This window comes from Aptenodytes forsteri, unplaced genomic scaffold, assembly GCF_000699145.1.
Source record: "Aptenodytes forsteri isolate BGI_AS27 unplaced genomic scaffold, ASM69914v1 Scaffold9, whole genome shotgun sequence".
Taxonomy (NCBI): Eukaryota; Metazoa; Chordata; class Aves; order Sphenisciformes; family Spheniscidae; genus Aptenodytes; species Aptenodytes forsteri.
Genome location: NW_008796217.1, coordinates 3,198,724 through 3,214,613, shown reverse-complemented (window position 1 = coordinate 3,214,613; position 15,890 = coordinate 3,198,724). Strand labels below are relative to the sequence as shown.

Here is a 15,890-nt window from a genome sequence, read left to right as displayed (position 1 = left end):
GATTCTATGATTCTATGATTCTATGATTCTATGTGAGAAGAAATCCCGTGTGCAGTCACAATCTTACCTAATATGGGGCTGGAATGTCAGTTATTGTGGGCTATGTCTTTAGATCTCAAAAGAGCGAAGACTAGAAGGCATTTTAATCCAGATCATCTTTTCTGGCATAGCTGAGTCCTGTTGTCAATGAAGTATGTCTTCATCAAGCTGTAACCTCGGATGATGATTACATATTGAAATGGACAGTAAGCGGATTTTAAGTGGTTGCATTTTTCCCACCTTCTTGTTTTCCACTTCACAAAAAAATCTTACAGTTGTACAAGTGTATGCATTTTTCTCATGGTCATGGATCAAGACATCTGATGATCCATAGATTCACTTGATCTACAGTTCAGAGACTTTGAGAGGGAGGAACCAGTATTCTCTTTTCTGGTCAATTTACAGTCTTTTGCTCCCACTCACCAAAAAAAAAAAAAAATCTATATCGATATATCTCCTAAGACTGTAGCTAAAGTACCACTGTAATCAATTGGCTTACAAGGTCACAACTGATGCAGGTTTTCTGAAGGAGAGCTAAGCAAGCTCTACCTGCCTGCCAAATGGATAATGCATAAGCATTATGTAAAGAAACTGTTTGTATAAGTGTTGGCCAAATTCTTTACATTGTGAATTAATCGTTTCTAGTTTTCATAAATGAAAACACTGAAATTATCTAAAAGGCCGAAACCTGCATTTCATAGTGTGTATTGCCATTTCAAGGACTGGCATATTTGAAGTTTTGTTTCAGAAGAGCAGTGCTGTCATCTTTCATAACCTGTGTTGAGTTTTCTAAAATGCTGTGTGATGCCAAGTGATCCTAAGTAAACCCATTTGTAATTTTGTTTGTATACTATGGTAGCAACCTTAGGATCCTGAGGACACATCTAATGTAGTATATCAGTGCTAAAGAGATGCTTAAATGTTATTGTACTGGATGCTGCAGAAGCTGAAGGGTGTTCGGAAGTATGTTGTTGCAGCTGCTGTTATTCTACTAATGCAGTCATACTACAACTGCTTTCCAAGATTTTTGAAAGCTAATACAAAGAATTAGGCTCTTAATTCCATATTTTTCATCCAAATAACTATTTTTTGTTTAAGTGCAGCAAGTTTCCCCTGAAAAATTTGAAAAACTTAATCATAATGTTATTATTTGCTAGCTATTAAGGAGGAGTAAGCAAGAGGTGGTAAAACACACTCTTCATCATAAAAAAACCCAGCCCTCCAGCAATCCCCCAGACCTTACACAGAATTATTCTGGATTATTGTTTTTAATTGTATGCTCCAGTTGCTACTGTTTTTCCCCGTTCTTTGTGTATTCTGCTCCTCAGTAGGTCTTTGAACTGGAATTGTTGAGATAAGATCTGATGGCATTATAGAAGTGCTAAAAATATTACTTTTTATGAAGGAAAAGTGGATTTTAGAGAAAAGTCACTGTTGCTAAGCTGAGTGAAGGTGTGGCTGTGGAATGGTGATCTGACTGTTGCAGATGTGTGATACTTCAAACTTGCATGTTCATTAACAAATAATTATATGGCTGAAAGGCTGCTGAGGCAGGCAAATTGCACCTATTCACCTAGCCGCTGTGTAAACATGAATATGAAAAATACATTCAGTTATTCATAAAATAGCTGCAAATGAGGGCAACTTTCAAATATCTGGGCTTGTATTGGTGCTTTCATGGACTCTTATTCATATATTTTTCTCTGTTATAGTGTACATGGGAGAGAGAGATGACAGAATGAAAACTAAGGAACCATCAGTATAGTATATTATGCTCCTAAAGAGAACTTTTATGTTCTCTCTTTCTCTTTTCTAAGAGCTAATGCTGGGTCTGAATGATGTCAGATCTAGTGATGTCTGAATAACTGTCATGTACAAGAAAGGAAAAAAATTTAACAGAGGGAGCTAGGGTATGATCCTGTAAGTAGTGTAGTATTTGCAGCCACATTTAGAAGGGAAGCTGAAACCACTTTTGTTGCTACTGTGTTATGTTGTTAGGGAAAGAACTGCATACAAAGGAAAATGTGGCACATGTAGAGAATGACAATTTGGGTTTACCAAAGAAATTAATAAAAAACTGTAATTATGCTCATTAATATCCTTCCCTACTGGAAAAGAAAATGTGAAAAGACCGACCATTACGGAACTAGCACAAACAGTTTGCAATTATTAGCAGCCCTGTTCCTGTTGCATAGGGCTGTTTTCTTCAAATGTCCCTCCACGACATTTCTTCTGAACAGACTGTAGCTCTCACTTTGCCTATGACTAATTGCCGAAGAATCACACCACTTACAACGTAGCTACCTTCACTCAACATGACAGAACTTTTGTCTTTGCAAGTATTGAACAAAACCGTCCAACAAATTAACTATGTCACTATAAGTATTAATGTATGTCACTTTTAGTTTGCCATATAACATAGGCCTTTAATATCAGCCTTACAAGAGAATGTATGAGAAGGCCAAAGCATAGCAAGAATTAAATGCCTCATCTGAGATCCTGCAAATATTTGCTAAAGCTAGTCTTGCACTGCCATTTTGATGCTAAATTTCATTAATATGCAGCTGCTCTCTTCTTCTGTCACTGCAAACTAAGAGCAATCATCTCCTTATTAAGGTCTATTCTGCTAGCTTGGTGTCCTAAAATACAAACCTATTGTTGTTTTATGTGTAATTGGTTAAATCAAATAATATATTTGATTCTATAAGCTTTGACACTAGGAGTGATATCTATGAATGATGCTATTATGAAATACATTTGTGATTTTCATTGTTCCCTTGTGTGCAAAAGACTTTATATAATTCACCAGAAGAACACCTTTGGGCTAGGAAAACATTATGTCTTCCATTTTGCTTCTGTGGAGAGCTTGCATGCTAAAATTCTGGTATTGACTAGATAAACATCCCAAACAGCAAAGCACTGATAACCTCTCTGCTGGGTATGTGTGGATCGTGCCAGGGAGGGCCACTGGAAGAGATGAAAAGAGTTATTTCAGACTCTTCTGTCAAACAGAAAATTTGACGAGAGGGAACTCGCTAAATGACTGAAGCAGACAGGCTTCTATTGGTCTTTGCCTAATCCCAGGACCGGCCGTCCAACCTCACTGTGGTTTACTTAACATGTTGCTTCTGCCAACTAATGTAATTAAACTAATAGTTCGGTTGGTAGAAGGCTGCCTGAAGGTAGAGGAAAGACTGACACAGGGTAGCCACAGAGACTGCTAGTGTTGCACAAAATAATTGTTTTATTGAAAAAAAGTAAGAAAAAGCAAAACAAAACCTGTAAATCATGCCAAGAACTATGATGACAGCAAGTTATTTAGAAATTGCTGGTCTGGATTGCCTGTGTAACTCTCTGTAAACATCATTCAATGTCTTTAACTGTAATGACGACACAGGGTGTTTCATAAGCCCTTTGTTTCAGTCCTGGCCCAGAAGCAACCTGTGTTGGGTTGGAGAGAGGAAGCAGCAGAGGGGATGCAGGCAATAGTAAGAACATTTATTTTAGATGATGGAACCTGCTGGAGATGTAAAGGCACGTTAAACAGATGGCCATAGTAACTGCAGTTGTGAGTAGTAAAAGATCCTTTCACAGACTCTCCGGAAACTGAGAGAGATTTCCTTTCCCTGGAACTCACCTGGGTACCACTCTTGGGATGTGCCTGTCAATTTATGAAACATGTTACCAGCAGTATGTGGTCAGCCAAAGGAAAAATTCCTTGTAAAAGCATTGGACTGAAGAAGACTACTAAAAATCTAAATTGGATAGCAGAAAAATCAAAATACTTATTTACTCTAAAGACTAAGGATAATAACACTACCATCTCCTGTTCTGTTCTCTCATCGATTCCTTGTGAAATTTGTTCCTCCAAAATTTGGGCGTTTGGTATCTCAACTACTTATGGAAGAGCAGGTGGTTGTACGAAAGCCATTGCTGATCAGTCCACAGAACACATCTGCTACAGGCTCTACTTATGGTGCACTCCAAGACAGGTATCTGAAAGAATGTATGTATTCTCACTGCTCTCCCTGCCTTCACTCCACTGAAAGAAGTTATACAGTTGAACAGATGCTTGTGCAGCTTCTGACAATTCCTGTATTAGACACAACATCAGTTTATTGCCAAAAACAGATTTACTAGCTCAATGCTCTCCAGTAAAGGAAGTAAGCTGCTGTAAAGGGAATAGCTTTAATTATTCCTGGATTCAAGACAGGAGAATGCCATGAGGTATTACACTTACGAGGGCAGTCAGAAGTCAGAGTTCTCAGAAATTCTGAGTTGGATTCCAGTTATTTTAATTTACTTCTAGGTTCTAGGACTATAAATCTGTTTTGAAACTTAAAGTTTAGGTGGAGGTTTAAAAGAGGACATTCAGCTTGCATAAAATGCATAAAAAATCAACTCCCGGCTTAAAATGGAGAGTGATCCTATGCAACCTGCAGTGCAGTTCACTCATTCTTTCCTTGTTCCATTTGATTAATGAAAGCAATGCATTTTCTCTCCTTCTGCCAGTGATTAATACTTCTCTGCGCTTCTTTGTTTTTGGTGGCAGATTGCTGGGGGAGAGATTCCACGGTAAATTGTTTTTGATACCAAGTTTTAAATAGGCTTTGCCAGCCTGCTTGTTTTGTGAAAAATACTTCTCAGTCTCCAGTACTGTATAGCCTGGACTGTGTCTGCTCTATGTCTCTGTTAAAGGGAAGGGGAGTTAGAGAGAGCACCTTTCAAAGCTCACTTCGTTCACTATAGCTGATAGCGTAAGGTGAAAGAGAACAGCTTGGCTGCTGCTTCCTTCCCCATGTCTGCGGGGTAGGCATGTGGTGGCAGCAGGAATAGCAGGCAGAGACTGAATCATAGTTATGTACTGGCCTCGGTAACAGCAATTTGTTCTTCCAGGTACATGGCTTGTGTTAAAGCCCTAATGGGTGTTTGAGTGCGGAGGTAATACTTTGAAGCCGTTGCTGTTAGTCACACAGTCAAAAATTGCTCCCTGAATTCTTCTTGGGGAAGTACTGCCTTCAGTACTGACTAGGTACAATTCATATCACCTAGACCTTGGTGGTGAGGCAGGGCCTATTTTTAAACAGTATTTTGGACTACTGTCTACACTAGTGTTTCACATGGTGCCAGGGCTGTTCCTGGACATGGGAACACAACCATCCCTTCATTTCCACTGCTATAGCCGTCTCTGGGTGACTTCTGGCCGAAGCTAAATCTCCCAGATATCCCTGGGCAGAGTCTGGAGTTCAATACGAGCCAAGCAATGACAGGCGGTTCATGTGCAGCTGACCTGTTTTGGAGGGTAAGAGAGTTTAATAATATGGATGGGGACTGCTGTGCACATGTTGGCCTCCGTGCTGCAGAAAGGTACATTCAAGGCAAATTCATTTTACTGTAGTATATCTTACAGAACCTTTTTCTTTAGTGGGCTTTTAGCTTTTAAGGAATTGGTTTTGATTCCTTGTTTTTTACTGGTGGTAAACTCAACTGATGCTCAATTTCTGCTCATGCATTAAGATAAACTACAAATATATTTTTGATTGTGTTTGCTTTTATGTTTGCTTTTACTTAAAAGTTGGGAAATGCATACTGAAGCATGTGCAAATGTAAAACTGGTGGCAGTTTGCCAGTGTAGCCTTTGATGTTGCCAAACATGAGAGACCTATGTATAGGATAATACAGCTTTCCTTCTATATGTGATCAAACCACCATGTGCGTGTTTTATTTCTTAAGAGCAATGTTTTACATTGCAGCCTCCAAACTAAAAATGTAACTATCGAAATGAAATCTAACACCCTGCCTTATGTATAACCTTCAAGTTAGAGTCGAAATAGAAAATGTGTTATTTTAGCAGGGCTGCTGAGCCCACAATCTGCAAAAATCCTCTTTGCACTTGACTGTGAGCTCCACCCTTTAAACAAACACTTTGTCCTGGTTTCAAATTGAATTTTTCACCACATGAATCTCATTAACTAAACGGAAAGAGTAGCTTCAGCCAGCAACCCGTTCTTCCCCCTGCAGCTCCCTGCGCGGGGACCCTTTCACTCGTAGCTGGTGAAAGCCGTTTTTCTTCTGCCTGGCTGAGGAGAAATCTATACGATAGAAAGGACAGCTCAGCACCCGAACCCAGTCGTCACCACTGGCTGAGGAGAAATCTATACGATAGAATGGACAGCTCAGCGCCCGAACCCAGTCGTCACCAAGAGTTGCTTAAAATAACTTGAAAAATAAAAGTTTTCTCCTCATCGTCTCCTTTCCTTCCAGTCATGTTTTTGTCAGCTACATTTGTCCAAGAACCCAAAACTCAGACGCAGTGTGACATTTCCCTACCTTCCTCCTTCCCTTTCCACAGGCCTTTTACCCCCAGCTGTTGCTGTTGCTGCCAGCTCCGTTCAATTAACCTCAACAGGAATGCAGTCATCCGTCTGCGGTTAATCCTGTTCAGGATTAATGAACTGTGCTTTAAACCAAGGGAACTGCTAGTAAAAATGAGGTATAATTTCATTAGAAAATTGTGTACTGCTAATTAATGAAGAAGGTCATTTTAGGACTTGGCAGAATTGAGTTTAACTGGAGAAAAAAAATCCACAGAGCAAATACGTGAAGTTTGCTACTTTCTCTTCACTCTGGCTCTCTGTGGACACCTTTTGCCACCAGACGTCCTGTTTTCTGTCTCCCTCCAAGCAGGTCACCACCAAGGCATGTCACCAGGAAGCACGGAGTAGAGGCAGCAGTAAAACGAGGCCACTTGTTGTGGAGCCACTTGTTTCTTCATCCTTTGTTTCTGAGTGATGAACACTGTGTGTAATGTGATTTATTTAAGTGTTAAAAAACAGGGACTGGTCAAAATACTAAGGTCATTCCTTCTCCAGTTATGAACGAAGAAAATTCCTGGTATTTGGCTTTCATGCTGGTCCTGGGAAAGTTTGCAGTCCTTCAGTTTCTCAGTAGTGCTTGTTCTGTACATTTGAACAAAGGCTTGGGCAATACCTTAGATACGTTCAGCCTTTCACTTTCTGGATATCAAAAGCAATCACGATGGACACCTAGACAAAGCAAAGTAACAAGGAACTTTAGCAAGAAAGTGACTGACAAACCAGGGCAGTGACAGGGGTAGGGAGAGAAAACAGGTTGATAGCTGGTGTTTAAAAAACAAGATCAGAAAAGGCAGCTCATCAAAAATTTTCAAATTCTGCTCCTGTTTGGTCACACACAGCTTTGTTCACTACTTCAGAGCTCTTGACTCTTCCATTATGGCATATTAATCATAAATATAATAATATAATCATAAAGTAATGCATTACACAACTGTTATTCAGATATTTTGATCTTTTATACCAAAAAAACTGTGATGTACGGTACTTAACTCTCTAAACCATGCTGTTATAATCAGTTTTTTCGCAAAAAAATTGTTATTCAGATATTTTGATCTTTTATACCAAAAAAACTGTGATGTACGGTACTTAACTCTCTAAACCATGCTGTTATAATCAGTTTTTTCTTGCAAAAAAATTACATGGGTCCTTCTACGTTCTAAAAATGTACTTGTGACTCTCCAAGTAAAACATTCTGGGAAGGATATATCTATAAAAAAATAGATTGAATCCAGGTTTTGAAAGTAAAACTAAGTCTAATGACTGGAATTTTCATAATATGACACCGAAAGAATTTTCTGTACAATATATTGTAATGGGCCAAATATCCACCAACCACAAAATATGCAAGTTTGTATTCTGCACATGTAAAGAAGGAGGGGTCAATACATTTGAGTCAAAATTCCTCAGTGTTGTGTTTAAGTGCCAGAGCCAATGTGCTAGCACGCATGCTTATGTTTTAGCATATGAGTACAGAAAGTCAGCCAAACATGAAAAAAAGTCAATCGCAGTTATTTTTGGGATGGTACTTTGTTTTTGATATACTCCACTGTTATATTTATAGATTCAAAAGAAATTACATCTTATTTTCAAATGTAATTACCACAGGGGACATAGAGCATGGGATTTTCAAAGCAGCCCAAGGAAATTGAGGACCCAGTTCTTAGTAGGCAGGAAAATAATACGCCGAGACATATTGAACATGCCAGTATCAAGCACCCGTACGGGAGTATTCTGTTACTTGATGTGCGTTTGCTATAAGTGAGCCAGCTGACAATGTTTTTGCAATACTAAGAGGTCTTATAGTATAGTAAAATATTTCATATCAAGTTCTGTTTGTCATGAGAAAGAATGTGCTTTCTAGTTTCTGGGGAGGGGTGGGTGTTTGGGTTTTTTGGTTTTTCCTGGACAGCATTATGGGCCAAATGCTCAATCCTTTTATGTCAAAGGCAAAGTTTGATTTAAATGAGACCAGAATGCATGGGTATGTGCTAAATCAGATATTTTTAAATGTATGCCACTTGAGATTGTGGAAGAAAAAACATGCTCATAAATAGTTGTGATTTGTTTGAAGTCAGAGCACTTTTCTCTCTGTGGGTCTATTTATAGTTTCAGGATAAGAAATTCTTATGCTTAGTAGCAGGAACTGATGAGTGAGACTTTCACACACTCAGAAGAAGAACATGAGTTGTAATTTTCTGTTTCTTCAGCCTAAAGAGAATTCATGAGTCTTGTAGCTGGGATAGAAAATTAATCCTGCTTACTTAAGAGGACCTTTATCACACACTTGCAGTTTTCCACTTGAACTATGGTATCTGTATTACCCAAAGGAGTCAATTCTCACAGAATGTTTTTCATCTGGCTTTGTCTTCTTGTTAAAATAAATCTTTGATTTTGCCAGTGACCAAGATTAGATTTTAATGTAATTTTTTTTTACTTTTAATTTTTATTCTGTTGCTATATTAAGACTGGGAACACAAATGGATTATTGTGAATCCTGAAGTGTTCCCTTTTTTTGCTGCTGGAGTCCAGTTCCATACAATATTAGCAATCAGCTTCTATGCCAAAGCCAAGCGGTGACAGTTGCAATAATGAATATTTGCTGCAGGCCACTGGTATGAAAATAGCACAGTGCTGCAAGCCTGCGTCACCAGAAACAAATCTTCCATTTGACTGTGACTGAATTTCCAGCTCGATTTTAGATCATTTATTATTGAAATAGTTCTTAAAGCACTGTCATAATATAATGTTAAGAAATGCTGATTCAGGCTTCAAGGCATCAATTCAAATGCCTTCCTACTCCTTTTTCGTGGTTGGGGGTTTTTTTAATCCTTTATACCTTTAATGCTGTACCCTGTATTTAAGGCACTGAACTGTATACAGGCAGCAACACTGTAATATATTCAGAGAGACACATGCTGGTTAGGTTAGAAGTTCTGGTGAGAAGAGGATTTGAATTCCCTCTTTGTAAGCTTACTTGTCAGCTTTTAGAATGTTTTCTCCTGAATTGCTGCAGATAATTCTAAAGTTTATATGAGGAGGAGCAGCTTTGCATCTTTAAATGTGTCATGGCTTTTACATGGTGAACTTCGATGGTGTTTTCTTGTATATGTTTTGATGTCATTAATGCATTTGCATTAGTGGAATATATAATGTATTAATCTAGGGCACCTTTTGAAAATGCAGAATATATGCACCAAACTGATTTTTTTTTTAGTTGAAGAATATGCTGATGACATTTACCATTTTTAGTTTAATTTTTATATACAATGCTGCTTTCACGTGTGCATATCAAAATACCCTCAAAAGGACTAACATAATTGGTTGTATTTTCTTTTCGCTTTAAAATAATTACGTAGTGAAATATTAGATCAACATAGATATAGGCGATCAGATAAGTGAAGCAGAATAAAATCTGCAGGTTTTTTTGTTTGTTTGTTCATTGCCTCAGGTTTTCCTATGGAAAATAAAGAAATTATGATCTATATTTTGCTTAGGGCAAAATACTGACCCTTGCACTACAAAGCTGGTAATGGTGATTGATGTACATATCTAATTTCCTGCAAGATTAGTATGAGCACCAACCTTGTCATCAATCCTGAGAGAATGTTAATGTCTTCTTTTTCTTTTCCTTCCCTCACCCTGGCGCCATCTGCCCTCTGCCTTCCTTTTCACCAGGAAAGTACCTTGGCTAGACTTACTACTGTACAATAGTACCAGGATGGAGAAACTGAAGTTTTAAAAGCAGTGTTATGTACTGCTGGGAGTGGGCTTTTGAGGAAAATAATTTCACTGCAGCAACTTTCAACTGAAAGAAAGCCAACATCACCATGGATTCTCTGGGATGGGAAAGGAGTGATTAGTTAAATGTATAATTTTGTGGACAGATCTACAAAGGCTTCATTTACTCATCAGTTTCCCAACAAAAGATTTAATATTTCAAAATAGTGTTTTTCTTTTGAAACATTATTGTTGGTCTGTAGAAAATAATAAGAGAATGTTCAGCAAGGTAACACCATTCCTTCTGCACCAGTATTTGACATCCCCAGTACCTTCAGGATATAACCACATCCAGACTCACTCTCAGGAAAAAAAAATACTTTGATCAGACCTTGAATGTGACCTTATTTTTGCTATATGCTTTAATGCCTGGCAATATGTAGAATATTCACATGACAAACTCTGCTTTCTTGGATTTATGAATAACAATTTTTAAAAACCCTCTGGGAGAATATGTGGAAACATTACAAAATATATGTAAGAAAAAAAATGTATAGAAATTAATAGGGCTTGAAGGGTCCTATTCCCACTGACTGAAAGGGGATCATACCTGGGTTGCTCCTGCAGATATTTGTTCAGCCGGTTCCAAGTCCTCCAGTAGGCAATATTTCCTGATCTCTGTAGGTAGGCTATTCTCAGGCTTTACAAGCTTTAATATTAGAAAGAATTTCCTGATGTCTAATCTAAGTCTCTCTTGCTCTAATCTAATAGTCCTTGTCCTAGTAGGAGGGATCAGGGAGAAGGGTTTATTCTCTTATTTTTAGCTACCTTCTACAGATATGGAAAACGTTGTCAGTGTTTACCCTTCATCTTCCGTATTCACAGACAATATATTCTAAACCTCTAATTTGTTTTGGCTTCCTCCATCACAACCCCTCTCTTGTTGGTTTGCATTTGTATTGCTGCTGGATTAACAACAAAGCAAGTAATTGTTAATTTTTGACGTTGCAGTCCCCAAGCTGGACACAGGGCCTCCAGCGCTGATTAGAGGAGAAAAAAATACTTCATAAATCTTTCACTTTGCACTTTCAATATGGTGGGGACCTTTTTCATAACACAGTGATGTAAGAGATCTGTGTTCATCTTATCTGCTACTGAAAACTTTTTCTGAAAAAACAAACCAACCAACCCAAAATCAATCAAACAAACAAACAAACAAACAAACCCAAAAGCAGTACTGGGGCTGTTCTTCATCCTGTTTTAATAGATCAGATTAATACTACTGAGTGTGGATTCCTGCAATTGCCTTTACTGAAAAGTGTCTAATTTTCTGGACTGTTTCTCCAATGCCTATGTTGGAAAGTACCCAATACCAGGAGTATCTCAGTAAAGTGAGTAAGATTTTTTACAGGGGAAGCTGCTACTCAGTAGGCTTAGTATGACAAAATACAACACTGCAAAGGCAGAACAGCTCCTGTCCTTTCTCTCCTTCTCCTGTCCCTTACTTGCCACCTTCTCCACTGGCTCAGTGCTGGATCTTACTGTCCTCTACCCTGCTAAGTACTTAACTACCAAATGATACTGCCATATCCAAATGCCATGTATATATTATTCAAACCACAATATCATTGTGTATTTTCTCTCTTTTGGATTTGAAAACTACAGAAAAAGCACAAGTCCTTAGATGCAAGCACTAGGTTTCCAAATAGATTTAGCTATATAACATGCTTACAGTTTTTCCAAACATACTACTGATACACAGAACAGAAATCTTATTAGTGTTTGTGTAGGTCTCAGGTATAGAATGTTGTATATTTAATTACTCTTATTAGTATGTATTGTTAGTATGCAATAATAATGCATGGATAAATGCATTAATAATTACCTTCATTCATTTAATATTAGTTTTGGCTAATATCAAGTGAAGTATCAATTTAACGTTTTATTTTATCAGATATCAAGAACATACAATTATTTTCATTTTAGTTTTATTAGTACAGAATGTTAAAACTTTAACTTGGCTACTCAATCAGTGCAAGTATTATGCAGTACTATGGCAGTTTATGTGTCTGAAGTGCTGCGTATAAATTTTAACTGCCTATTGTACTGGTCATTTAAATGACCTCTTTTAGTGGATTATCTTTCAGTTGTACAGTACGGTCTTAGTGACCTGTCTTTTCAGTTTACGTATTCTGTTTTTAATGGGTGTTAGCAGAATGCAGGAGACAGAATATGTGGCATTTTGATACATGGGAGTACTGTATTTTGTAACCACACAAAATACAAAGAATAAGGTCAGATTTAGTTCATTACCGTTAGTCAAACCATCACCAGCACAATCTGGCTCTCTGTGTGGTTACAGCATTAGGATGCAAACAAGCAAATGCCAAAGGTCACAACCTTTTGTTTTGTTTTGTTTGTTTCCATCTCCTCTCTTTGCCCACAGACGTTACCACAGGGACACCAGCAATATCAACGACGACAACCGTGGAAATCCGGAAGAGCAGTGTTATGACAACTGAGATCACCTCTAAAGTGGAGAAAATCCCCACGACAGCCACTAGCAGCACCACATGCCCTTCCGTTGAGACTGAGGAAGAAAAAGCAAAAAGACTGCTGTACTGTTCACTATGCAAAGTCGCTGTCAACTCTGCCTCGCAGCTGGAGGCGCACAACAGTGGTGAGATGGAGCAGTGCTTGCTTTCTTCTTTTCCTTGTGTCTCAAGAGCTCTGCAATTATCTTCCCCTGAATAGATTAGATCTCTTGCAGAAGGGACAAAGAGGTGGCAGAAAACTGGCAATTACATGGAATTCATTAACTATTAGAGAATAAAAATGACAGGCAAAGAGGCTTTCGTAAAGGGGGAAGAAAGGAATTTTATTGCATGCAAGTTATCCATTTTCTTACATTTTAACTTTTGCAGCTTCCAAACCTTATAGAGCTAAATGACAGCTCATGCTTCATTACCTTTGGTGTTCAGAGTTTGCATACTTTTGTTTGTGCCAGCTAGCAAACTGAGTATGAATGCCATTAGTTTTGTTTGAAATCTAACAAATTAAAGCTGAAAGAGGGAGCATCAGTCAGTCGGAGTTCAACGATGAGAGTTAGAATTCTTAGCTCCATATTGTCTGTTAATAACTTGTTTTATGTATATTTTTCCTTTCTTTTCATCAACTGATAGCAACTGCTGCATGAGAGTTGAATGAGTAATTGCTTACCTCCATCTTTCTTAATTTTTAAGCCTTTTCTTGTTATTAGAGCTAGTGGCATCGATAAGTTCCAGTAGTAGAGAGCCATCATTCACAGTCACTATTTTAAGCATCTTATTGATTGGCTTTGTGGTGAGCAGGGTTAAAAGATCTTGGGATTTAATATGGTGGCAATGACCACCTATTACAATCCTACAGAAAAACTCCTGATTTTGGATGTCAGGGGTTACCTGCCAGCAGGGTAAACAGAGTTAGGAGACAGGCAGAGAACCTTAGGTTTGAAACATAGAGACATTATGAGATACCTGCAGCAAGACGATCAATGGTTTTATGATGTAATAAAAAAAGAAATAACTTTGGCATGTCTATAGAATCCACTCAAATTAAAAAGGAAATGATAATTTGTTGGTATTCATGAGAAACAAAGCCTAATCAGTTTTGAATGCTGTGTTTGCTGTATGCCAGATCTTCAACTGGTGAAAATTCAAGTTCATAAAGCTGTACCCATTTAACCTATTTAATTTCATATGAGGGTTAGACTCTAAACATTCTTCTGATCAAGATGAGAGTCAAAACATTATTCTGAATATTTAAACACAACTCTCCAAGTTTTTGCTGTCTATGCTGATAAACTGTGTGTGTGCTCACACACATGCATGCTTGTAAAAGTGTACATGTGGATGCATACAACAATTATCAGTGGCACACTAATTCTGTACATGGTAGTAGTCCATTATCATCACAGACTACCTGTGTGGCAGTTAACAGTGTAAGAAACTGTTTGGTCTGAATAAAGGTAAAGCAACAGGACACTATTGTTTTCTATCCAATCTTTATTTTAATAAAAAATGCAAGTGCATTTTTCTCACATGTATGTTTCTCACACGTTTTGGTTTCTGTCCAGGCCATTAAGGATCCATAGGTTGCTGCCAGGAACCTCTGCCCCTTTTTGATTTGGAGACTAATTAGTTAATTACAGACTTAAGTGTAAGCTACCTAATACATACTGTTTGTCAATCCATTCAGGAGGACTACAAATCAAAGCCTACTACATCTTTAATAGCTAAATTACTCTTCCTTTGCAACTACAATTCAGGTCTTATTAGCAGCAGGAGTTAATGAGAAAAGTCACACCCATTTAACTTCACATCAGGATACCTGATTGTGCCACTACTTACTGGTGTGGCTGCTTTGTTCTAGTGCATTACCTACAGATATGTAATTTAATAATTAAATATCATATGTGAAATATTGTTACATTGGTATGAATCTGATACAGACAAACACAGGCATAATCCAAGGATAGCACGTGGCACCAAGCTGAGGTTCATATGATTTTCTTTTAAAAAGAAAATAAAACAATGAATGCAACCAAATTGCCAAAGTTGTTTCTGTTTCCCATTTCTAATGTCTCCAGGGACTAAGCACAAAACTATGCTGGAAGCTCGGAATGGAAGTGGAACCATAAAAGCCTTTCCCCGGGCAGGCGTAAAAGGCAAAGGACCTGTGAATAAAGGAAACACAGGCCTTCAGAACAAAACATTTCACTGTGAAATATGTGATGTGCACGTAAACTCTGAGACACAACTGAAACAGGTACTCAGCTAGCTTGCAGAGTGTGAATCCTTGGCTGTTCTTTGTTTTCATGGTGATAAAGTACCAACACAATCAGCATGTGTCACTCTAACAGTTCACGTCCAAATGGAGCTTACGGATTTTGCCCTTTGTACTTGTCTTTCATGCTGTATGTTTTGTTTTGGATATGATTTTCCCTTGCACAGAATATATTTACTCAAAAGCTCTTGATTATATATATGTCTTAAAGAGTTATAGGAGCTGTAAGCTGCAACATGTCTAAAGTTGTCTAAAGACAACTGTCTTTAGACTACTATAATTGTCATGAGCTAATAAACCTGCCATTTAGTATACTGACTGATATTTGCCTTGACAAAGATGTGGAGGTGGGTGCAGCCAGTATTTTCACAAAACACTGAATAACCTGCTTAGAAACGCGGGATGGAGAGGATTTGTAATATTTTTTTATCAGCGTTACTCTGTAACTGAGAAGCATGACCTCTAAATTGCAATTACACTAAGTTATGTTCAGTCATTCTTCAGATGAACAAAGCCTTTGTTCTGAAAAACACTTAGTTTAATTCCATATGCCTTTTGGAATTAAATACTTGTTAAGGTACTTCACAAGAATGAAGATAAATTCTGTAATGGACAATAGCAATACTTGTCTTCTGCTTTCAGGAGAAAAAAATGTCCAGTTCTTTGTCTTTTTTCGCGAGAACTCTCTTAAGAAAATCAAAGTAAAAATATAGTTCTGAAAAAGGTCCCTTACATCTAATACTGCAGTAAAGTCTGTGTGGAAGGATTCTCGTAAAATCTCATAGATTTTATGAAGAAGATAATGGATTTTGTGGGTCTTTTTCATTGTCACTTAGTTTGATATGTAACCATCTTTCAGCTGAAATCTTAAAAGGATGTCTAGGCTTCTTAGGGATTTAAACAATTTTCTGACATTTCCCCCCCCCCCGCATG

At 37.8% G+C, this 15,890-nt stretch overlaps 1 protein-coding gene across 1 annotated transcript in view; it reads left to right on the top strand.

Annotated features, from left to right (window-relative positions):
• Window positions 1–15,890, top strand: part of ZNF385D (zinc finger protein 385D) — a 362,739-nt gene that overhangs the window by 341,801 nt on the left and 5,048 nt on the right. Inside the window, exons 5-6 of the mRNA XM_019474476.1 lie at window positions 12,580–12,813; window positions 14,761–14,939. Coding sequence (XP_019330021.1) covers window positions 12,580–12,813; window positions 14,761–14,939 — 413 coding nt within the window. The remainder of the gene's footprint in view (window positions 1–12,579; window positions 12,814–14,760; window positions 14,940–15,890) is intronic.